Source organism: Hyperoodon ampullatus (assembly GCF_949752795.1).
Source record: "Hyperoodon ampullatus genome assembly, chromosome: 6".
Lineage (NCBI taxonomy): Eukaryota > Metazoa > Chordata > Mammalia > Artiodactyla > Ziphiidae > Hyperoodon > Hyperoodon ampullatus.
Window position 1 is genome coordinate 105,309,213 of NC_136919.1, and position 25,666 is coordinate 105,334,878.

The 25,666-nt window shown below is 43.0% G+C and overlaps 1 protein-coding gene across 1 annotated transcript in view; it reads left to right on the forward strand.

Annotated features, from left to right (window-relative positions):
- Positions 1–3,257: 3,257 nt before the first annotated feature.
- The window catches only part of FAM120A (family with sequence similarity 120 member A), a gene marked incomplete at its 5' end in the record, with an annotated part of 104,777 nt that continues 82,368 nt past the window's right edge, over positions 3,258–25,666 (forward strand). The window contains 2 exons of the mRNA XM_079706769.1: positions 3,258–3,731; positions 24,209–24,455. Coding sequence (XP_079562895.1) covers positions 3,258–3,731; positions 24,209–24,455 — 721 coding nt within the window. The remainder of the gene's footprint in view (positions 3,732–24,208; positions 24,456–25,666) is intronic.

The following is a 25,666-nucleotide window of genomic DNA, read 5'->3' on the forward strand; positions in this document are numbered from 1 at the left end:
ATTTCTGTCACTGGTTTTCCACACATCAGTAATTTTTGCACACATGGGTTGGCTCTCTTTGTCTATTAATCATAACTTTTTTCCGAAATTTCTTTTTGTAATTTTTATAAAGCCTGGGGCCATGTCCTTTTTAGCATTTTTGTTTATTTTTCAGATTTTTTTCTTGCTTGTGGGCAATCTTAGTGAAATTAAAAGTTTTCTCATACGCTCTAAGTGAAATGTCCAAAGATAAAGGTGGTTGCAAATAGGAAAGTCCCCAACCATTAGTTATCATATATTGTGAACCCAAGAAGATATTATAATTTTTATTAACTTTTAAATACAGATGTTTGCTTTTACCTTGATACTTAAAAAATTTAACTTCAACCAACCTCTGAATTTGAAGATTATATAAAATATTTTTCAGCCAAACATCTTGCCAGCCACTAATAATGTTACTCAAAACATATGAGAGTTAGTTTTTTTTTTAATGTGAACACATACTTAAATAGGGAAAGTAAGCATAAATGAATTTATGTTTTATACTTATGAAAATGAATTTTAAGGTTTCAAAAAGTAAGATAACTGATCCATGTTCTCAAGGATAAAGTTTATACAATTATAGGATGTGGAAGTAATAGTTACAAAAGCCAACATTTATTGAGCATTTGCTCTGTGGTAAGCACACAAATTGTCTCATTTAATCCTTATAATAATCTGGAAGGTAAATACTATTAATATCCTCATTGTACAGATGATAGAAAGCAAGGTTTTAAAAGTTTAAGTAATTTATGCAAGGGCACAGAGGTAGGACTAGACAAATTTGGTAGTCTGACTCCAGAACCTTAGTCCTCTATACTGTCTTAAGCTGAAAATAAATTTATTCTCAGAACCCCAGACACTGGCACCAAAGCATCTAAAATGTTAAAAGCAAGCACATTTAAAAGAAATAAAAACAGTATATAGCAAAAGTAAATATGGAATGTAATGCTATAAATTAAATTACAATGAGTGATTAAAATGACTACTCCTAATCTTGTGAACCTACAGTGGATTACAGAAGGAAATTTGAATATTTGTGGTGTCAGTATTTAACGTGGCTTTAAATGGCTAAATAACCTAATCCTGGCTTCATCTCTAATTTTGTGTGTGAGTAAGTGGCTTAACTTGCCAAAGTCTGTTTTTTAAAAATTAAACATACTTATCAAAATACCAAGAGCATTTTACTTATGTGTATATCATACTGGCCTATATTTGAGGTGAAGTTATAAGAAATGGAAAAATTCAACTTGCCTTTTCGGGGACAGAGAGTATGGATGCTTCTTGGAACCTACATGGGTGCAGGCTCCATCTGCTCTGCAGCTGCTGTCGGGGTCTGCTCCTCTACAGAGGTTTCTCCAGAAAAAGGAACAGACAGGAGGATTGGAGGTAAGTAAAAACACCACTTCCAAACTTCAAAGAGTTCTGAGTTTTTAAATGCTTCATTCTGTAAGACACTAATCTGTTTTCAAAAACATTTTATCGAAGCATAATATACTTATAGTATTAACCTCATTTAAAAAGCAATTACTGCTGAGCTCTGGGACAGAAGTCATGAAAGGATCTCCTTCCAGAAGATGCTACTACAGCAAGAAGGATTTAAATCATTTTCCTTAGGAGGGGTTGCACAGCCTCAGGAAAGCGAGAGTTAGGGAAGATAGGCATTCCACAGTTGGAACTAAATAGAAAGGAGGCATTTCACATGCTGTAACAGATCTACTGTTTTTAAAGTCTCTTCGGTGATTATCTGACACTAAGGCTACTTGTATACTACATTATAGATTGTCATTTCAGTGTCTGGGCCATGAAATCTGTTACTGGTGTGAAAATGAAAAAGGGGAGCCTGAGGCTCCTTCAGACAGTGAAACCACTTTGAGCGCGTTGAGTCAGATCTGCCTGTAGGGAACCCTGCTACCTAAAAGGGAGCTCTAGTGAGGGTCCCGGCTCACACTGCCCTATTTCTCCCAGAAAAGCAGTAAACCCAGGGGGCACTAGGGTCAATCTGCCACCTTTCCAACTTCCTCAGAATTACAACTCCACTCCTTGTGAACAACCAAACGTCTGGAGAGTTATTTCCCAAGTTAATTAAAGATACTAACGCGATTAAGGTTGAGAGAGAAGGTGATCATTTCTCAAACTCGGTAACTACACTTAGGGACACAGCGCAGAGACTTATTCCTTTCTCCACGGGGGACAGTGGCTTCTGCTCCCTCCTCCCTCCCAGATGCACCCGACTTCCAGTTCCTGACCAGCCTGCCCACTTTCCCTCTGCCGCCACCCCGGCCAGGGCAGTGGTCCCACCTCGGGATGACTGGTCCCCCCGGGACGAGGACGGGACCTCTTTGGGGTGACCAGACCCCAGGGATTAGGGCTCCTCAGGGCACAGGGATGGAAAGGGGCTTCCTCTGACCGGTCCTTGGGGACGAGACAGGGCCTCCTCGGAATGACTGGACCCGGGGACTAAGATGGGGCTTCCTTAGGGTGACCAACGACGGGACGGGGCCTTCTCGGGGTGACCGGCTTCCGGGATGAGGCCTCTTCAGGGTGACCAGATCCCGAGGACCGAACGCGGACTCCTCGGGGTGACCGGCTCCGAGCGGGTACGGGGAGAGGGCTGCCTGACCGGCTTCCGGGGATAAGGCCGTCTCGGGGTGACCAGATCCTGGAGCCGGGGATGTGGCCTCCTCGGGTGACCAGCTCTGGGAGACCAGGAAGGGGATGAGATGAGGGCACCGCTCTGGGACCTCCAGGGAGCTCGCGCAGGCCCAGCGGCGCCGCTTGGGCTCGGCGCCCCCTTCCCTGGACTGGACCTCGCGGACTCTCCCCGGTCTGTCCTCCTCGGTCTGGGACTGGGGCTCAGGGTCGGAGTCCTGGCGCTCAGTGTACCGACCGCTCAGCCCGGAGTACCGGCAGCTCAGCCGCGGCACCGCCTCTTCCGCCCCTTCCGCCGGCCCACGTATGTCAGTTGGCATCGCCCCGCCCCTCCGCCGCCGCCCGCCCGCCCGCGCGAGGCCGCCTCAGCCTGGCCTGGGCCTGGAGCGGCGCACGGCGCAGGTCCCTCCCCGCCATGGCCCTGGGAGGCGGCAGCACATGGCGGCAGCAGCGGCCATGAGCGCGCCCGCGGCCCGGCCCGGCCCCCCCTAGAGCCCGCCGCCCCGGCCCCGGCCAGCGCCACGGCCCCGCCGCCCCCGGCCCCGCCGCCCCGCCGCCCCGCGCCCGCCGCCGCCGCCGCCGCCGCCATGGGCGTGCAGGGCTTCCAGGACTACATCGAGAAGCACTGCCCGAGCGCCGTGGTGCCGGTGGAGCTGCAGAAGCTGGCCCGGGGCAGCCTGGTGGGCGGCGGGCGGCAGCGGCCCCCGCACACGCCGCTGCGCCTGCTGGTGGACGCCGACAACTGCCTGCATCGCCTCTACGGCGGCTTCTACACCGACTGGGTGAGCGGCGGCCAGTGGAACCACATGCTCGGCTACCTGGCCGCGCTAGCCAAGGCCTGCTTCGGCGGCAACATCGAGCTCTTCGTCTTCTTCAACGGCGCGCTCGAGAAGGCGCGGCTGCACGAGTGGGTCAAGCGGCAGGGCAACGAGCGCCAGACGGCGCAGCAGATCGTCAGCCATGTCCAGAACAAGGGCACCCCGCCGCCCAAGGTCTGGTTCCTGCCACCCGTCTGCATGGCGCACTGCATCCGCCTGGCGCTCATCCGCTTCCACGTCAAGGTGCGGCCCGCCGGGCGGGCAGGCTGGCCGGGGTCCGCGTGGGCCTGGGGGACGGGGGCGGGGTTGGAGGCCGGGGCTGGGCTGGGGTCTGCGTGGGCGTGGGGGCCGGAGTCGCTCGAATTCAGAGTCAGGGTGGGTCGGGATCTGGAGTCCGTGGTCGGGGTTGGACTGGAGTTTGGGGTACCAGAGAAGGAGCGGGCCAGAGGTCTGGGCCTGAGTCGGGGTCTGGGGTCCGGGCTTGGGCCGGGGTTGGGGTCTGGGGTCCGAGCGGGTCGGGGTCTGGGCTCGGGGCGGGCCGGGGTCTGAAGTTGGAGCTGGGCCGGGTTCGGGGTCTGGGTCCGGGGGACCGCAGGCGCCTCTCCCCTCCCGGTCTGAACTGCTGCAAAATGGACGCGCGGCCTGGAGCCCGGCCGGCGGCTGCGAGTGCCCGGGGTCTGGGGACTTCGGCTGCTCCAGGCCGTCCGAGAACCTTAGGACCAGCGGATAGCTGCAGGCTTGGAGGGTGCAGTGCCACCATCGCTGAGATCCGGAGTATTCCTCCACTCTTTGAAGCAGGTAGATTACTAACCTGAACTTTTGAGACGCTGGTTTTCCTTTAGCAGGGCTTGAACAGCAACAGGTTTTGGGGGGGAGCAAGTGGGCTAGATGGCGACAGAAAGGGGTCTCCAGCCACTGAAGGTGGATGGAAGGTCTGCCTACTGCTGTCACCCCGGCTCAGCTGGGGGCAGTGACCTGGGCAAGGCCTGTGGAGTTAGCTTCCTCTTGAGAACGCAGGGCTGGGTCCAGGTTCCCTGGAAGATGACAGTTTTTAGAGAAATTGTCAGATTTTCGTGTGTGTTAGATTTCAAAGAATCATAAAGTTTGACATGCTGAAATTTTGTCAGTTCTGTGACTTAGAGTCTACGTGAAAAAGTCTTTGGTTCTGTGTATCTGAAGTGAAGAGAGTAGTTCAGAGTCAGGGCAAAGAGAATGTGAATCAGAGTTTCCAGGATTTATTTCTGTCTGCACAGTGAGGACTCCACCACTTTGGGCTGTGCACTCAGGTAATCAGAGCTTTGACTGTCCCGGCATTCTGCTGTCCTTTTGGCAGAGGTCTCCTCCCTGAACCCAGGCCAAGGAGTGCTTGAGGACCTAGCAGCCACGGCAGAGATAACATGCAAATCAATGACCCTTGACTTGAGTTTTGATTGCTTCCTTCTTTATTGTTCTTTGTTTAAAATTTTTAGAGGGGCTGTTTTGGTTTGCTGACTTTTGCCACTCTGCCTTCCAACGTGTTTGTCATTCCTTTATTTCTGCTTGAAACTGTGCTTGTTCCCAAAGTTTGTGAAATTCAAACTTCCTGATTGCTCTTGCCTGTGCTGAGATGGTGGTGGTTAAGCCTAAAGTGATAGCGGAAGTCCCACCCCGATCCTGTTGCAATTGGTGACAGGGTTTCTAAGTCTGCGGGTCGAGGCTGCTGGAAGAGCGGCGATTGGTCTGTGAGTATGGCAGAGACCTAGCCCGCGTCCCTGGGGAAGTTCGGCTGAGAGCCAGGGACTGCTGCTGGCATTTTCTGCCCTGGAGCCTGGGCTCTCAGAGAAGTAAGACAGTGCCGACTCCCAGGTGTGATCCACCTCCAGAAGATGCCCTGAGTGTTAACAGTTTTATCTTATTCAGAGATGGAAACTACTACTGGAAAGACAAGGAGCTTTCTAGTCAAGTGGCTTTCAAAGGAACCCCGTGAATTTTACTTAGGATTAGAGTCAGTGTTTGTACACAGTCGCTGTATCTTTTGAAAGAACTGCTGAATTCTTTTTTAATTGTAAAATTTCTTGGTATTTATCTTTGTGCCCTTGTAAATGTCTCACTTACCTGCTGGGTGCCCAGAATTTTGACCAATGTGTGAGTAAGTTAGTAAGAAACTAACTAGATTTAAGATCATTTCTTCCACTTAGGTTTCTGCACTCAAGATATAATTGAGTCTATAATTATTTTGCTTCAGATAAGCTTTTAACTCCTGATATAGAACCACAGTATAGTGTTAATTGTACAGTTTAATATAGTAATGACTCTATTCCTTGGTGGACACTTAACTGGCAGCCTCACCTTTTGGAAAATGCCTAAGAAATCTAGCTACGAAAAATTTCTCAGCAGCCAAATGAGAGGTCAGGAAGCTTTGGTATAGTGACCCAAAAAGGAAAAAAAAAAAGCTTTCTGTTTCCTCCTTGAAGAATCAACTTCTCTCCCTTGTAGACTGCCCTCTCCTTTTCAGATGTAATTCTGATAAGCTTAGTTATCTATTTCTAAACTTAGCTTGAGAAAAGGGTGCAGAGGAAAGTCTGCCAGGCAGGCGCACCATTAATAGAAGGAAGTGACACTTCACAAGGGAGAAGACAGAAAAAGCTATAAAAAACACACATAATTCTGGGGCTTCCTTCGAAAAAAGAAAACAACCCTATGTACTTCAGTAGCCCCTGAGGGCAGTATGGTTTACTCTATGAGGATGATTTTGAGCCAGAAAAATTTATGTTCAGCATTCTCTAAGGGAATGAAGGGAGTGTACTGTTTTTTAAAAATGCCCATTAAATGGTTAAGTGAATTAAAACCATTATGGCATATCACTACATACTTGTTAGAATGGCTAAAATAAATAATTCTGGCAATGCCAAGTGCTGGCAGGAATGCTGAGCAATTGGAATCGTCCCACATGGCTGGTGGGAATGCAAGATGGCACGCCACCCTGAAAAACAGCTCCCTTAGTTCCTTATAAAATGCATTTACCATGTGGTCCAGCAATTGTACTCCTAGGTATTTTCCTAATGAAACTATTATTCACACAAAAACTGAACTTGAATGTTCATAGCAGTTTTATTCATAACAGCCAAAACTGGAAACAACCAAAATATCCTTTAATAGGTGAATAGTTAAGCTATGGTACCGTGCAATACTACTTAGCAATAAAAGGGGAGAAACTACTGATACATATAACTTGGATGAGTCTTTATAGCTTCATGTTGAGTGAAAGAAGCCAGGCTCAAAAGGTATGGTTCTATTTATATGACATTCTCTGGAAGATAAGGCTGTAGTGATGGGGACCCGATGAGTGGTTGCCTGAGGGTGTGAATCTAAAGGCACAGCAGGAGGGAGCTTTTTGGGGTGATGGAACTGCTCTGTAACCTGATGGTAGTGGTGGTAGCATGTTTTAAAATCATAGAACTATACATCAAAAGTAAATAAAAGTTGGGCTTCCCTGGTGGCGCAGTGGTTGAGAGTCCGCCTGCCGACGCAGGGGACACGGGTTCGTGCCCCGGTCTGGGAAGATCCCACATGCCGCGGAGCGGCTGGGCCCGTGAGCCATGGCCGCTGAGCCTGCGCGTCCAGAGCCTGTGCTCCGCAACGGGAGACGCCACAACAGTGAGACGCCCGCGTACCGCAAAAAAAAAAAAAAGAAAGAAAAAAAAAGTAAATAAAAGTTAATTTTACTGTATGATATTTGTATTTTTTTAAGGTTAAATAAAAATTGGCAAAGGAATTGATGCAAACATCTCACTATATATAATGTTGGGCATATGAGGCATTTTTCTTATAAAAATCTACCATCGTATTGGCCGTCTCCAGGGTTCTGTAAACTGGCAGAAAGTCTTAATTTCCTGTCAGCTTTGCTTAGAGAAATCTTTTTTGGCTTAGAAGAATATGTCTTTGCTAAAGTAATAATTTCATTTCTTTAACCATTAGAAGTTGGCCCACACATCAGCTAATTTTGTTCAGGTCATTAAACTGCCCGGCCTGAATTTGGCTTCTGTTAGTAACTAGGAGCATTTCCTCTTGTGTGCCTTGAGTCATCATAACCTTTGAAACGTGGTGAGGACTGATGTTGATTTAGAAATCTTGGTGGCATTACATGCCTGGAGCTTTATTAAATGTTTCTGCCTCAAGACTTGTGGTGTTGGTGTGCAGGTTTATAATGAAGTCCTTGAAATCTTATCCTGAATCGGTACTCTGGGGTATTTACTCAGATCTTACATAAAGCAGAGCTCATGTTTTAAGTCACTGGAAGAATGTGAGGTTAGGCTGTGGCCTGAGATCTTGGGATGATGATCTCTTTCTTTGTATACTTTGTAGGGTGCCAGTCCCATGCTAGGTCATCTCTCACAGTGCTGTCTCATTTAGCCCTCAGTGTTCTGTTAATGTGGGAAGAAACGGGATTGCTGATTGAGCAACGTCTGGGGACAAGTAACCAGTAACCTCTTCAAGAGGGAAGTGGTGTGCTGAAGTCAAAGTTCAGTTTCATTGTGTAAGAATGCTGTGGGGTGTGCCTACCTGCAGTTCACTCTCAGGTCAGATCTGATAGCAAAACGCCTCTGCTGCTTTTTCCAGGCAGCACAGTTTCTGTCCAAGAGACACTGAAAACTAGCAATATACTGTTATTCTTAAAGATCTCTAATTGATCAGGGAATACTTACAATTCAGAATTGACCACATTATAACTCAAACCAGCCATACATTTAAAATACTTATTTAAAAATATTTATTTTCGCCAAGTGTACCAGTTTTGTGACTGGCTTATTTCACTTAGCCATAATGTCTTCAGGGTTCATCCATATTGTAATGTTGTGTCAGAATTTCCTTCCCTTATAAGGCTGAAAAATTCTCTATCCTGTGGATGGACCACATTTAATTTATGGATTCTTGGGTTGCTTCCCCCTTTGGCTGTTGTGACTAATGAATAGTGCTGCTGTGAATATGGGTGTACAAAAATCTGTTGGCAGTCCCCGCTTTCAGTTCTTTGGGGTATGTACTCAGGAGTGGAATTGCTGGATCATTTGGTAATTCTATATTTAATTTCTCGAGGAATCACCATACTATTTTCCACAGCAGCTGCCTATGTATATTTTATATTATATATCATATGTTATCAAAATAGTTTTAGTTTTTAACATTAATGCGATCACTACACATTATTCAGCAATTTGTTTTTTTGTAAGTATGTAAAAAATCTTTTCATGTCTATACTTACAGTTCTAATTCTTTTTAATGCCTGCATAGTGTATAATTTATCTATCCCCTACAAATGGTATGCACACACAAACTTGATAGATTGAAGAGTGTGCACATTTTAAAAGCCTTACAAGACTATAGAGCCAACATTGCCAGACCTTCAGATTTTTCAAGAAAGTCAGAAATCCAGATTTTTATTTGAAATTATCCCATTTAAAAAACACCTTTAAGCCAAGGAAAATGGACTCCGGGCTAGATTCAGATCTTGAGCCACCAATTTGTGACTTCAGCACTGATACTTATCAACAATTATCGCCCATTTTTTAGGTTTAAAGTTAGACTTACCAAAGCCCATTGCCTCTTCCCTTCAACATTGCATTGTTGAAGTCTTTTTGATTATCAAAGCACTTCCATTTCCTGGAGTTACTGAAATATGACTTTCCATAAATGCCATAAATCTGTGGACCTTCTCTGTTATATACTCTTCTCATTATTCCCCATATTACCTCTTTTGAGGTTAATACTATACACATATTCTTTCAACATCTGACAGTTTCCAGTGCACCCTTTTACTGTTCTCAAAGACTTGAGCAGCTGGTTTTATGTACTTAGAGATTACTTCTCCCATATCTCATTCAACACACAAACTGACTATTCTCCTCTCTAATCTGACCTCAGATTACTCACCTCTAGTGACTATTGTAATTTCACTTTAGCTACCCTAGGGTTTGTTCCCTATAATTAGCAGGAAGAATGATACCACCTTTAAGACTTCAAACTGCATGTCCCACCTAGAGCTTGACTTCTACTGATATACCCTTCATTCTCCTTTCACTTTCCACAATTGTCTCTTCTCCCAGTCTCTTCTGATTTCACTTTTAGCCTTAACTGGTTTGAGCCTGATGGTCACCGATTTCAAAGTTACACTTACCACCCTGGAGTCATCTTTGGCATTTTTATCATTCGGTCCTGCCACTCCCTGCAATATGACACCTCAGTTCTAGCCCAGCAGTCTCTTACTTACACTTCTGTTCCTTATTTCTAGTATTCCCAACATGTGAACTCACCAAGTTTACTGAAAAGGTCTGGTGGGTTGTGAAACCAAATTATTGGGTGTTTATCAGCATTTAGAAAAATTCACACAGAATAAAATAGAATAAAAAGTAGAATGCAAGACATGTATTAAGGGTAAATACCATTATATTAAACTGTGTCTTACTGTGGATAGTAGTCAGAATTGCCTCTGGATCTGACCAGGCCCCCATGCCTAGTATCAACAGTGGAACTCATCTTGCACACAATGTCAGAGCAGCCTGCAGGGTCCTCAGGTGAGTCATTCTCCTGGCAACGACTGTCAACAAAACCATTAATCCAAACTCCTTATTCAGGCTTTTAGACCCTCCTGCAATCTGAATCCATTCTACCTTCCTTCAGTTTCAGAATTCTTCTATTATACTTTTAAAATGCTCCCAACCAGACTGTTCACTGTTTCCCCAAGAAATGTCCATTTCCCAACTCTACTGATGTCCCCCTCTGTCTACCCCACTTTCGCTTGCCAGAATTTTGGTTCTACCTCAAAGCCCATCTCAAAAGCTTTATTGTAGCTACCTTCATATGTATCTCCCGCACTAACTCTAAGCTACTTGAGGCCAGGGACTAATTTTACTCCTCCTGTATTTCCTATGTTTAGTATAGGCATTCAACTTTTTAATCATATATTTACTTTGTTCTATTTATATAGGCAGTTTAATTATTTTCTTTCAACACCTGGATCAATGGCCATTAAGTAAGATTTATTTTCTTACTTTAAATTTCTTATTCTCTCTTCTCTGGTTTCCAGTGATGATTCATTCTCCCTTTAGCAAACATTGAGTGCCTGCTATTGGCCAGGTGTGGAGGAGTGAATATAACAGAAAAGAATGGAATCCTTTAAGGAGTTTACTCTAGTGGAAGCGAGGGGCTCGTTTACATCATTTTCCCATGTCAACGTTTGGAACTTTCTTTAATGCCATAGGACAATCTATTTAGTCAGTGAAGAGCAGTAAGTGATTCTCAACAGGGGCTAGAGGGCTGGTGATTTTGGCAAGGCCTAGAGACATTTTTGATTGTCACAGATGAGGGCATACTGGCTGCAGGCATCTAGGGGCAGGGGTCAGGGATGCTGCTAAACATTCTACAATGCACAGGGCAGCCCCACAGTAAAGAATTATCCATTCCCAAATATCACCAGTGCCAAGGCTAGGAAATCCTGGTGTGAACAAGTCAAAGAATTCTAAGCTTTGCGCCTTAGTAAAGCCATATAAATGTTTGAAATAGAGATTTCTAAGTATACCAGGGAGAGAAGTAAAAAAAAAGAATATAGCTTAGTTTTCTAAATAAGGTACGTACATACACACACCTTCTCTCATATATTTCTAGACCCACGTTGCTCTTCATTTTGTTTTATACAATTAGAATTTATACAATGGAAAGAAATTAATTAAAACATACTACACATTCCAGCCTTAGTAAGAAATTGACCATAGGAATAAATACCATGTAATATGAAGAGGAGTTCCTTTTTTTTTTAATTGGGATATAGTGGACATACAGCATTATATTAGCTTCAGCTGTACAGCATAATGATTCAATATATGTATATATTGTGAAATGATCACCACATTAAGTCTGGTTAACATCCATCACCATACATAGTTATATTTTTTTCCTTATGAGAATTTTTAAGCTCTCAGCAACTTTCAAATATACAATACAGTGTTAACTACACTCTCCATGCTGTACATTACATCCACATGACTTATTTATTTTATACAAATGACCCTTGAACAACATGTGTTGGAGCAGTGTGGGTCCACTTATATGTGGATTTTTTTTCAATAGTAAATATTACAGTCTGTGGTTGGTTGAGTCCATGGATGCAGAACCGTGGATGGAGGACTAACTATAAAGTTATACACAGATTTTTGACTGCGTGGAGGGTTGGTTTGCCTAAATACCTCCCTCCCCATTGTTCAGGGGTCAACTGTAACTGGAAGTTTGTACATTTAGACTTCCTTCACCCATTTTCTCCACCCCCACCCTAAAGAAGCAATACTTTAGAATTTGAAAAATTAGATTTATTTTCCAATGGATTTATAGACAATGTTTTATAAATAGAACAATTAGATGTAAGTGAATCAGAGTTCAGATAGAAGTATTCTAAAATTCTCCAAATGTCTCTATATAGCTGGAATTGTTTATTTTTTACTTATGTTTATGTTTTCTCTAGCAAATAAGTCCTATGATGGATGACCACCTCTTAGAACATTATGTTATCCATCTCTTAGAACATTGGCATGTAGTAGGTGTTCAAAATATATTTGAGAAATGGACAAATAAATCAATTCCAGACTCTCCAGTTAGTCACCTTGTGCAAGGTAGTGACGGCAGAAAGATGGTAGAAAGTTTGTGTTCAAACCCAGAGTCTAGTCAATTCCACAGATAAGTAGTCTCTGCTTGGCCACCTGGCACAGAGGCTTTATCTTTGAGTAAGCCCTTTATGCTTCTTAATTTAGGAGCTGTGTTGAAGACATCAAAGGGGTGACTGCTTAGGGAAATTGGCTTCATTTAGCCATCTTTTTTTCTCCCTTGTTACACCTGGCTCTATCAAACATTGTTTCTAGGCATTTTAGGGCCAGTATAGAGTTGAACTCGGCACACTGATTTATCTGCAAAGGTGATGGTAAATCTACAGTAATTAAGGATCTGTGATCTAGAAATGTGATTCTTTTGTACCCCGGTTACTTGGTATTTCCCGCTTGTCTCTAGAATAAATTTATTTCTTTGGAAAAACTGAAACTACCCTGTTGGTATTTTGCCAATTAGTGTAGGAAAATATACTGGAAGGAGTATTACTGGAGGGTTGAGTTTTCATAGGTCTGGAGTGTATTGTTCATCTTCATGAGCAGGAGTGCCAGCCTGTCCAGACTGGGAGGGCCTCCCTGGACTGCTTGGATGAGCACAGGCACCATGGTTTTTCGATCTCTTGTACCTATGTGAGCCCTTAAATATTTCAATAAAGAGTTTGCACGTGTCACCATTTTGAAATAAATTGCATCAATCTGAGATTCATTTTTCTAAATTCCAAAAGTTAAATTTTGATGTATTTTGGAATTGGATTTTTATTTATTTATTTATTTTTAAATTTATTTTTATTTTTTGCCGTATGCGGACCTCTCACTGTTGTGGCCTCTCCCGTTGCGGAGCACAGGCTCCGGACATGCAGGCTCAGTGGCCTATGGCTCACAAGCCCAGCCGCTCCGCGGCATGTGGGATCTTCCCAGACCGGGGCATGAACCCGTGTCCCCTGCATCGGCAGGCGGACTCCCAACCACTGTGCCACCAGGGAAGCCCGGAACTGGATTTTTAAAAAGAATACCATTGCTTGGAGTTAGCTGAATCATTAGGAGATTAATATAGTAGGGTGAATAGACACTGAATACAAATAATGTTGGTGTTTCAACACTCTTTTTTTAAAATTTTTATTGGAGTATGGTTGCTTTACAATGTTGTGTTAGCCTCCACTGCACAACAAAATGAATCAGCCAAACACATACAGATATCCCCTCCCTTTTGGACTTCCCTCCCATATAGGTTACCACTGTGCACGAGGTGAGTTCCCTGTGCTATATAGCATGTTCCTATCAGTTGTCCATTTTATCCATAGTATCAATAATGTATATGTGTCAGTCCCAGTCTCCCAATTCCTCCCACCCCACCCCTTTCCCCCTTGGTTCAACATTCCTTTTTTTTTTTTTTTTGCGGTACGCGGGCCTCTCACTGTTGTGGCCTCTCCCGTTGCGGAGCACAGGCTCCGGACACGCAGGCTCAGCGGCCATGGCTCACAGGCCCAGCCGCTCCACGGCATGTGGGATCTTCCCGGACCGGGGCACGAACCCGTGTCCCCTGCATTGGTAGGTGGACTCTCCACCACTGCGCCACCAGGGAAGCCCTCAACATTCCTTTTATTATTTTACTTTTTTTATTTTAAAAATGTATGAAGTTTAACTTGCATTTCTTTTAGGACATTCACTCTCTTATTTAATTTTTTAACAGAGAAAGAAAACAGTTTTATTATTGAATAAGCATTGAAACAGATTGCAGTTGCATCACAGGCAACCTGCTAAAGAGATTGCAAAGAAGAAATCTCACCCTTTTATGTAGGCTGGCAGATATAATACATTACATATATGCTAATGTCATTATCCAAAGGAAAAATAAAACTTCTGTTTTGACAAGGAGGAAGTTATATCTTGGAGCTAAGTGCCTAGGATTTCTGAGAAAACAGGGAGACGGGGTGCCACCCTCTTATTATTATAATTTTTATCTTTATTTTTTTAATTGTAATAAACTATAACAAAAGTTTTACCATTTTAGCCATTTCTTATTTTTATTTTTTTATTAATTTATTTTATTTTTGGCTGCGTTGGGTCTTCATTGCTGCGCGTGGGCTTTCTCTAGTTGCGGCTAGCGGGGGCTGCTCTTCGTTGCATTGCGCAGGCTTCTCACTGTGGTGGCTTCTCTTGTTGCAGAGCATGGGCTCTAGGTGTGCAGGCTTCAGTAGTTGGGGTGGGCAGGCATAGCAGTTGTGGCTTGCGGGCTCTAGAGCACAGGCTCCGTAGTTGTGGTGCAGGGGCTTAGTTGCTCCGCAACTAAGCATGTGGGATCTTCCCGGACCAGGGCTCAAACCCGTGTCCCCTGCATTGGCAGGCAGATTCTTGACCACTGCGCCACCAGGGAAGCCCGCCCATTTTAACCATTTTTAAGTGGAATTAAGTTCAGTGGAATTAAGTACAATCTTCCCTCAGGTATATGCAGGGGACTGATCCCAGGAGCCCCCTCAGATACCAAAATCCAAGGATGCTCAAGTCCCTGATGTAAAATGGTGTAATACAGTGAGTACAGTCGACCCTCCATATCAGCGGATGCGAAACCACATTCACACTGCTATGCAGCCATCACTACCATCAATCTCCAGAAATTTCTCCTCTTCCCAAAGTGAAACTGTCCTCACTGAGCACTAACTCCCCATTCCTCTCTGCCAGCCTGTGGCAGCCACCATTTTACTTTCTTGTCTCTATGAATCTGACTACTTAAGGCACCTCATATGAATGGAATCACACAGAATTTATCTTTTTGTAACTGGTTTATTTCACTGAGCATAATGTCCTCGAGGTTCATCCGTGTTGTAGCATGTATCAGAATTTCCTTCCTTTTCGAGGTTGCATAATAATTTCTTGTGTGGATAGACCACATTTTGCTTATCTGTTCTTCTGTCAGTGGACTCTTGGGTTGCTTCTACCTTTTGGCTATCGTGAATAATATTGCTATGAAAATGGGGGTGCAAATATCTGTTTGAATCCTTGCGTTCAGTTCTTTTGAGTATATGCCCAGAAATGGAATTGCAGGATCATATGGTGATTTTATATTTTGAGAACTGTTATACCATTTTCCACAGCAACTACACCATTTTACATTCCCACCAGCAATGTGTGAGGGTTCCAGTTTTTCCACATCCTCGCCAACACTTGCTTATTTCTGTTTTTTTTTTTAGTAGCCATCTTAATTGGTGTGAAATGGTATCTCGTGGTTTTGATTTACATTTCCCTATGATTAATGAAGTTGAGAATCTTTTCATGTGCCACTCCTTTATTTTAAAAGAAATTGTTTTTCCTTGCTTTTAAGACCACTGCAACCAATTCTTATAGAATAACCAAGAGCTATATAAGGTAAGACGTTTATTCAGCCATGATTACAGATTTCCTGAGGAGGAGAGATGTACTTTTAGAGACATTGCTAATGTATGTCATGACACTAAAATTGCTCTTTTAAAGTAAACAACAACAATAAAAATCTTCTACCAAGTTAGCATTGACTTTCATGTTCTCTTCAGCTCGACTTGAGTAGAGAGTAAGCAGCCTGAGTAAGTTTTACCCACCTCTTACATAGTATCTAGAATTCTGCTGGATAAAGGTCAGAGCCTGATTTTTTTTTTTTTTTAACAAAACAATTTAGGTTGACTTATCCTCTTACGTTCAGGTTAACTTATATCTTTTAAGGCTGGTAGCTGGTTGGAGGACGTGTCACGTTATTCCCTGAGCCTCTGTAAAATTATTCTAAAGAAAAACCACATATGATATTTTTTTCTGTGTGTCAGAAAATCTCTTTATGACAAGTCATAGTGTTTCAGGTCCTGCATGAAAAGTATGAAGAAGGAGATCCTTTCTCACATAGCTTACTTAAAAATAAATAGTATCTGGCATTTATCAAGTGCTTATTATTTATGAATGATTCTGAGCTGTTTACATGTAGTAACTCATTTAATCATCACAGCTACCCTATGAGGTAGGAGAGTACTCTTATTTTTTCAGATGAAGAAATGGAAGTACAGAAAGTATTAAAGTAGGCAGTGGAGTTCACCTGGTGCCAGAGACACAAAACCTCACTGTACAAGTGCTTCTTCACTGGAGATTAGGAGCAAGTAACGGTGTTACATTTTCATTCTTATAGGACTTTCCCCATAGCTGCTTTCAGCATTAATAAATAATTACATTCACGAAGTAAGCTTGAGAATTTTTTAGTCATTATTCTTTGTAAAAAATACTGAATTTTGATGTATCTGCCTTTTTAATGATGAAACTTAAAACTATTGAGATAAAAAGATTTACCTAGGATTCTGTGGCAAATATATAGTTACATAAAATTATCCCTAGCTAAATACAAAATACTTCGTTGGGACCAAAAATGGGGCGTTTTGCCAGCTACTGAAGATCTTCAACACTGATTGCATATACCATGTTTCTTGGTGACGGATGGGTGGAGAGGTGAGGCGAGGTGTTTGGTGGTTCCCAGCCTGGTTGTGGCTACCAAAGCACGTATCAAGTGGGCTTCCCTGGTGGTGCAGTGGTTAAGAATCTGCCTGCGAATGCAAGGGACACAGGTTCGAGCCCTGGCCCGGGAAGATCCCACATGCTGCGGAGCAACTAAGCCCGTGCACCACAACTACTGAGCCTGAGCTCTAGAGCCTGCAAACCACAACTACTGAGCCCACGTGCCACAACTACTGAGCCCACATGCCACAACTACTGAAGCCTGCGCGCCTAGAGCCCGTGCTTCCGCAAAAAGAGAAGCCACAGCAATGAGAAGCCCGCGCACCGCAACAAAGAGTAACCCCTGCTCACCACAACTAGAGAAAGCCCGCACACAGCAACGAAGACCCAACACAGCCAAAAATAAAAAAATAAAATAAATAAATTTATATATTAAAAAAATAGTAAACATTGAATGCTTTGTGCACTGTACAGAGGAGCTCTACGGTTTCACTCCCTTGATCTGAAGTTGCATTTTGATGCAGTGGTGATGGCAGCCATGGCAAAAATCAGTCAAGGCCTAGTGCCCTTAAGGTGGTAGGTGGTCTTTGGTTACTAGCCTGGGGTTTTCTGTGAGGAGGCTATGCATAATTCCAAGTCTGGCTCACTCTCATAGGAGGCCTTAACCCTTTCTTTATCACCTGTGAGTAGGTAGGTCTCGGCTTAATTTTTTAGCTTGCTTTATACTCTTTGGGAATTCAAATTGAAATAATCTTCCCAACATTGTATTTCATAGTTTTTACTCATTTTTAAAATAAGAATTAAGAACTAGACATACCATTTTCATTAAGCATAATGTGCCCAGTCTGAGCCAGGAGCCGGAAGGCCAGGGAATTGGAGAGACAGAACACGGGGAATAGGGTGAGTAGAAGAGATGGGAAACAGGAGTGAAAGGCATCCAGACCAGAAGAAAGACACAGTGAAAGGAGAAAGAACAGCCATACCCTGTTAGACCCCGATTCCTAGAAGCTTAACCTCTGGAATTTAATTTTTTTAAAACATTAAATAACTACCTCTCAGGTTCTGTTTTGATGCAATCCAGGCGTTTTCCTATCCCCACCCAAACCTTGCATCGAGTCTCCTTGCACCGCATCCAATTCTCTGCCCCTGACTCTTTACCAGGCTCTTTGACATAAGTCTTGAGGAATTGTTCAGTGGGCCTCTTACAAGTATTCTTGGTTGTTGGACTTTATTCTTTCATTCATAGGTTTATGCTGCCTGTGGTGGGCTTTCCTACTTCCCTTAGTTGGACTGTCTGGGGAGAGTTGTGTTTTCACATGATAGACTCTTGGAGACTTTGCCTGTCAGGCCTTTCAGTGCTTTGTTCACATGATGAAATAGCTTAAAACAGTCTCTCAGTTAGTGTCTTGTAGACCAGGGGTCCCCCACCCCTGGGCTACGGACTGGTACTGGTCCATGGCCTGTTAGGAACCAGGCCGCACAGCAGGAGGTGAGCAGCGGATGAGTGAGAAGCTTCATCTGTATTTACAACTGCTTTCCATGGCTCGCATTACTGCCTGAGCTCTGCCTCCTGTCAGATCACCTGCGGCATTAGGTTCTTATAGGAGTGCGAACCCTACTGTGAACTGCACATGTGAGGGATGTAGGTTGTGCACTCCTTATGAGAATCTAAAGCCTGACGATCTGAGGTGGAGCTGAGGCAGTGGTGCCAGCACTGGGGAGCAGCTGCAAATACAGATTATCATTAGCAGAGAGGTTTGACTGCACAGAGACCATCATAAATCAGTTGCTTGCAGACTCATCAAAACTCTTTATCAGTGAGTGGCAAGTGAAAGGAAGCCCAGGGCTCCCACTGATTCCGCATTATGGTGAGTTGTATAATTATTTCATTATATATTACAATGTAATAATAATAGAAATCAAGTGCACAATAAATGTAATGCACTTAAATCATCCCAAAACCATTCCTTCCCCGCCGCCGCCTCCAATCTGTCTTCCAAGAAACCGGTCCCTGGTGCCAAAAAGGTTGGGGACCGCTGTCGTAGACGATTGTGTTTTGTTTTTTTTTTCTTTTTAAAATAAACTTCTTACTTGGGAATAATTTGGGGTTTATAGAAAAGTTGCAAAAATGGTACAGAGAGTTCCTGAATATCCTTCACTCAGCTTTCCTGCGTCTTAGCATCCTATGAGCTAGTACAACTGTTACAACTAAGAAATTAGCATTGGTACAGTACCATTAACTGCATTATGTATTTCATTCAGATTTCTTCCATTTTCTACCTGTATCCTTTTTGGATTCCCTGTTGCCTTTAGGCGTCTTGTCTACTTACTGATCTGTGATCTGGAACAGCTTCTCAGCCTCTGCTTGTCTCTGTGGTGACCTTGACACTTTTGGAGAACTGATCAGGCATTTTGTAGGTTGGCCTCCAATTTCGGCTGTCTGATATTTTCTTGTGATTTGGGGAGAATGCTCCAGAGGTGCAGTGCCCTCCTTCCGTATATCTACTGGGCATCTGCTCAGTGTCATGCCTTTTAGTGGAGAATGGTATTTAGAAACCAGGTTGGGGTAGAGATGTTCTTTCTCCTGGGGTGTTGCTGCTTCTAGGTTCTCTGCTGACACCTGGGAGATGTATGTGTGTGTTTATAGACTAATCCACGTGCACACACTTACCTCTAATGATTTCTGTGCCTGTCTGTCTGTGTTGTCATCTACTTGTGGGTTCTTAGGGACATCTCCATGGCTAACCCAACACTACAGGGTCATGCTAGCCTCCTCCCTTTGCACATTTGTAAGCCCGTTCTCTGATAGGGAGACTCTGAGGTCATCTACCATCCATTTACCCCAACCTTAACACATGTGAAAGTGATTTCAGAGTTGCTCATTGGCACCCCTGTGACAGACAGTTTATAATACAATTCGATACATTTGTCAGTTTGCATTCTGGCCTAGCATCCCTGACTGCTGGCTGATTTTTTTTTTTAAGTTGTGTATATTAAAGTTTATTCTTTGTATGATATGTACAATGATGTGAGCTTGTACAAATGCATAGAGTCATGTATCCATCACACAGACTGTTTCATTTAGGTGTTTTGTGGGGGTTTTATTTCCCTAATTGAGTAACTGCTACACCACACTTCCATTGTTCACTTGTTGGAAAGGACTGCATCTCTGTTACCTTGTGATTTTTATTTATTTTTTATTTATTTATTTATTTTTGTGGTACGTGGGCCTCTCACCGCTGTGGCCTCTCCCAATGCGGAGCACAGGCTCCGGATGCGCAGGCTCAGCGGCCATGGCTCACAGGCCCAGCCGCTCCGCGGCATGCAGGATCCTCCCAGACCAGGGCACAAACCCGTGTCCCCTACATTGGCAGGCGGACTCCCAACCACTGCACCACCAGGGAAGCCCTACCTTGTGGTTTTTAATGCCTTGTAGCCTTCCTCAGATAAAGGCAAAATGGATTTTAACCAGTGAGGCAGAATACTAGAATTTCAGAAGTTGAAAGAATCTTAAAGATTCATTAATTTTACATTCCTAGCTAGGCAGGTTGGACGTCAAGCCAGAAGTGGAACCTGGACATTTTGGTTCTCCTCGCCATCCATGTCACTCAGGGTACCTGAGATAGGAAAGATGAGCACGACAAGGGGCACAGATTGCTCCACCTTGCTTTATTATTATTATTTTTTTTTATTGAAGTATAGTTGATTGAACTAACACAATGTGTTAGTTTCTGGTGTATAGCAAAGTGATTCAGTTATACACCTTGCTTTAGATTTGAAGTCTGTGCTTACTTAAGGGCAGGGTTCCTTTATCTTTTGTTTTAGGAGATTAATTCTAGCAGACAACTATTTGTTTAATGTTAGGTGTGCTTTGGGGGAGGATTAAGATATCGTTAACATTTGCAAATTAGTCTTGTAGTGAATTAGTAATAGTTCATTCACTGTGCTTATTAATGCCAGGCTGAAACCAAGTGTTCTGAATGAACGAGGAATTGTGTTTGGGGAAGGGTCAGTGGAAGGAGGTGACTGTGGAAAGCGCTACATTCCACTCCCCAGAGATAGATGAAACTGCTCTGTAAGGCTCTACTGGCTATTGGTTTCTACTGTTTAGAGTTTATAGTAATCTTTGTAGATAATTTAAAGACTGTTTGGGGCCCCTGAACTGGGACCCCCAGAGTTTTTCATTTCATAGTCTTTACTGGGTGCCAAGCACCAAGCTAGACCCTTGATATGTAGATGAGCAAATTGCGTGCCTTTTCTGGCAGGAGATGGATGTGAAAGGAGGAGTATTTGCCCCCAGTGCGGTGGCATAGAGGTGGCCAGTGTGGGCGTGGCGTATATGAGGGCTGTTTCAACTTTTTATTAGACTTTTTTCCTTTAAAAAAGTTTTTTTCTACCATAATTCAAAAAATGTCATGTACCACAATGTTCATTGCAGCTCTATTTACAATAGCCAGGACATGGAAGCAACCTAAGTGTCCATCGACAGATGAATGGATAAAGAAGATGTGGCACATATATACAATGGAATATTACTCAGCCGTAAAAAGAAATGAAATTGAGTTATTTGTAGTGAGGTGGATGGACCTAGAGACTGTCATACAGAGTGAAGTAAGTCAGAAAGAGAAAAGCAAATACCGTATGCTAACACGTATATATGGAATCTAAAAAAAAAATGGTTCTGAAGAACCTAATGACAGGACAGGAATAAAGATGCAGAAGTAGAGAATGGACTTGAGGACACGGGGAGGGGGAAGGGTAAGCTGGGACGAAGTGAGAGAGTGGCATGGACATATATACACTACTAAATGTAAAATAGATAGCTAGTGGGAAGCAGCCGCATAGCACAGGGAGATCAGCTCAGTGCTTTGTGACCGACTGGAGGGGTGGGATAGGGAGGGTGGGAGGGAGGGAGACGCAAGAGGGAGGAGATATGGGGATATATGTATATGTATAGCTGATTCACTTTGTTATAAAGCAGAAACTAACACACCATTGTAAAGCAATTATACTCCAATAAAGATGTTAAAAAAATAACAAAATAAAATAAAGTTTCTTTCTTTCTTTTTTTTTTTTAAGCATAATTGTGCCACCCTGCACAACTGTGTTAATTTTTGCTTACTCCCTTTCAGTCTTTTTCCACAGGTGCAGTTTTATGTGGTTGTATGTAGCGGATATCGTATTCTGAAATGGTTTTGTTTAATATTTTGTTCTAAGCTTTTCTCAAGTTTCTCCACAACATTGTGTAGTTGCTGTGTTTACCCAGCTCCTTAATGTTAACTTATTTTTCCCACAGAAGGCCACCCTCACCCTTTTTATGCTCCCAGCGTTTTTTATCTGATACGTTGGTTTCTTAGGCTCTATTTCCTGGTGTAAGATTGCTCCAGAGTCAAAGAGTATGAGTGTTTACAGCTCTGGAAATATATTGTCTGTTGTTCTACAATGCCAACAGCCTTCCTTGAAAACCTGCCAGATGACATCTGTCCCTGCCTGCTCTGACTCCATCACCTACTGCTTTCCCCTGGTCTCTGGGATGAGGCTGCAGACACCACACTCAGCTCTGAGTCAGTATACCTGCTGTTCCCCTGCTTGAACACCCCACTGAGTGACCACGCAGGGCTGCCTCCTTCCTTCCCCTCCAAGGGTTGTTGTGAGGGTAATGAGGTAATATGTTGTGAGGCATGCAGAGAGTGGGTGCTCAGGGAGGAGGAGTCTCTGGACCGCTCTTGTCCTGGAGCCGGGCGGAGCTAGGTTCTGAACTGCTGGCAGCCTCAGTTTCCTGGAAGAATAGGTTAACACACTCTCTTGCAAAATATAGCTTGTACAGTACTCAGCTCATACATTTAATTTTGCCCCGTCTCCTCTACAGGCTATCTGGCTCTATGAAGCAAGCAGCCACGCTGCCTTTTCTAGAACTCCTCTGAGGGGACTGGAGCAAGGGGGTGGTAACTCACAATCTCTCTTCATTTCAGGGCCTCTTAGGAAGATTGTGCAGACTTAATATTAAAGATGTCTGGAAAACAGGAATTGCTGGTGATTTTTAAATGCCTTAAGACATTGCTGTAAATATTAAAGTTTTATGTAATAAAGTGATTTGAGGTAGAGAGCATGGACTTGGAGATTATCATTTCTAGATGAAGCTGGGCTAATTAAAAAAAATTTTAACTGTAGTTTTCTGTTTTAGTGAAAGTACTCTGTTTTTAGATTGAGATAAAACAGCATCATCCTATTCTAAGACAGAACAGTAATTGACTAATTGTATGTTGTTATTTTCTTTGTAAAGCAAAATATTTTTTTCAAAATACTTACTAAGAGAATGCAAAAAATCATTTTTTCTTTAAATACGCATCTTGAAAAGGACTGCTTTGCCGCTGAGATATCATTATAACTAACTTTCTAACAAAATTTGGTGAAAATCAGTGAGAAATGAGAGTAAGTCTACAATGATGTCCATCTAGTAGGTGACCATTGAACACTTGAACTTAATTTTTAATGTATTTTAAATTTTAATTCAATATAGCCACAAATCGGGCAGTGTAGTTCTAGAAATTTATGTTTAAGGGCACTTGTTTTTTACCTTTAGGGCTCTATGGAGAGTTAATTTTCCACAGCTGAATCACCCAATTAAGTTTAAAATTCTGTTTTCTAAAATACCTTTATCCATTGTAGGGGGAAAAAAAAACCTGCCAAATTTTAGTTGGTTAAATGAGTGTGGGTAACAGCAGGAGAGGAATTGTCTTTGACTTTATATATATAATTTTAGGAAAATGTTTTTCAATGCCCTTTGGTATGTTTTTTGGAATAGAGAAATTCCAGGGGCTTTTTGCTTTTCTGTGGGCATTGCTTCTCTGCCCTCTTTGGTATGTGACGGACACCTGAGATAGATGGGGTTGACCTTTCACAATGGGAGAGCCAGTAGAAGTAAAGAAGCTTCAGCTTGTAGTTTTCATCACTAAAAAGGCAGTAAATTTAGACCTAGCCTTCACAGTTGTCCTGAACCTGGTGCCATACCACCAGGCCTGGTCCTTTGCACAGAATAAACACGTGACAATTATTTGAGGGTAAACATGTTCATTCTTATTATTACCCATATGCTGAATGCTTCAGGGTCTATAGTAACTAGTAGGTAGGTGATGGATAATACTTGGCTTTTTTGTTTTCTTTTTAATCCTTCTGGTTATTTCACCTATTTGCTTTGATTTACTTTGAAGAAATTATTTTGTTTTCACTGAGAGTGGCTGGCTTCTCTCTGTCTCCGTCCTTTACACTTGTTTATTTTCCTCTTCTGTCTCTTTTTTTCCCATGTGTCTCTTTTCCTTCAAAATACTGTCACAGGGGCCACCTGGCATTGTGTATTTTCAAACAGGGTGATCTTTGAACTTGATAAGAAATTGAAAGTTAATTTGCAGTCTGGATGGGATCATAAGTTACTGACCAGGAGATTATTTCCCACTGAAATTTCTTATTTGAGCAATGTGCTGCATACTTTATTATTGTTTGTTTTGACTGTTTGGCTCTCTTGCATATCTTCCATATCTGGAATTTTCAGATTCTGTACAGATATGTCTGTGTATTGAGCACATGCTGAAGTGGTGCCTGGCCTCTGACGAAGTGGTCTTCTCACTTGCACAGGTTGCGCAGAGCATCGAGGATCATCATCAAGAAGTGATCGGTTTCTGCAGAGAAAACGGCTTCCACGGCTTAGTTGCATACGACTCTGATTATGCCCTGTGCAACATCCCCTACTATTTCAGTGCCCATGCCCTAAAACTGAGCCGGAATGGGAAAAGTCTCACCACAAGCCAATATCTGATGCACGAGGTTGCCAAGCAGCTGGACCTGAACCCAAACCGCTTCCCTATCTTTGCTGCTCTGTTAGGTAGGTGGGCAGTGTGAAAATTCATTTTATAAAGGAGTTCTATACTCGGGACATACTGTTGTTTTTTCTTTTTAAATTTCAATGCTACAATGTTTTGGATTGTATCTTACTTAAAAGAACCAGGGAATGGGCTGGGCTTCTCTTCAGTAACATTCTTTACTCATTATTTTTTGGTGTCACTGAAAATGTGCTTCATTTGTTCTTAAGTGTTTGTTTATGTATTGTTCCATCTACGCCGATAAACTAATTTTGTGAAAAAAATGCCCTTAAAGTTTGGGGAAAATAACATTTAAAAATCACAAATGTTAACACAGTCTCACTTATGAATATTAAACATTTAAACCTTTGGCACAAATTATGTTTGTTATAGAAGAAAATATGCTGTGAAGTTAGCACTGTCATGTTTTCCCCTCATTTTCAGGATTCTCATTACTTTAAAAGGAAAACAAAAATAAACTACGTTACCTTGTTTCCAGTGCCTGCATCTTAAGTAAATGTATAAATGTCTTTTAAAACTCCCTTGGAGGGGGCTTCCCTGGTGGCGCAGGGGGCTTCCCTGGTGGCGCAGTGGTTGAGAGTCCGCCTGCCGATACAGGGGACGCAGGTTCGTGCCCCGGTCCGGGAAGATCCCACATGCCGCGGAGCGGCTGGGCCCGTGAGCCATGGCCGGTGAGCCTGCGCGTCCGGAGCCTGTGCTCCGCAAAGGGAGAGGCCACAACAGTGAGAGGCCCGCGTACCGCAAAAAAAAAAAAACAAAAAAAACTCCCTTGGATGAATTCCTTATGCTGAATACCTAGAAAGGATGAAATCTGGTTTCAACTAAGATTTTATATATTAATTTCCTTCTCTTAAAAATAACTTGGCAATATGTAATACATTTATTTATTACTTTATGTCTGTAGTTTTTAGTTATTTCTTTCTTTTCTGTCCACTTCCCTTTTTTGTGCTTGGAATGTACATGTTTCTAGCTACTTGAATTCTGGCTCTAGTTTGCTCAGAGTTTGCAAAAATTATGTCCACAGTATAAGTAAATGTGTTCTGAGCAAAGCCCTCCTGTGAGTAAAATCCATGAATTTCAGTGATGGGATTGAGGGCTGTTTGTTTGGGACACACAGGCCCTTTTTGAAAGATATGTGGTCTCCAGAAAAGTGCGATCTTATTGTATTCTCTCAATTTCTATTCTGTAGTGCTTAGCAGCCTGATCTGGTCAT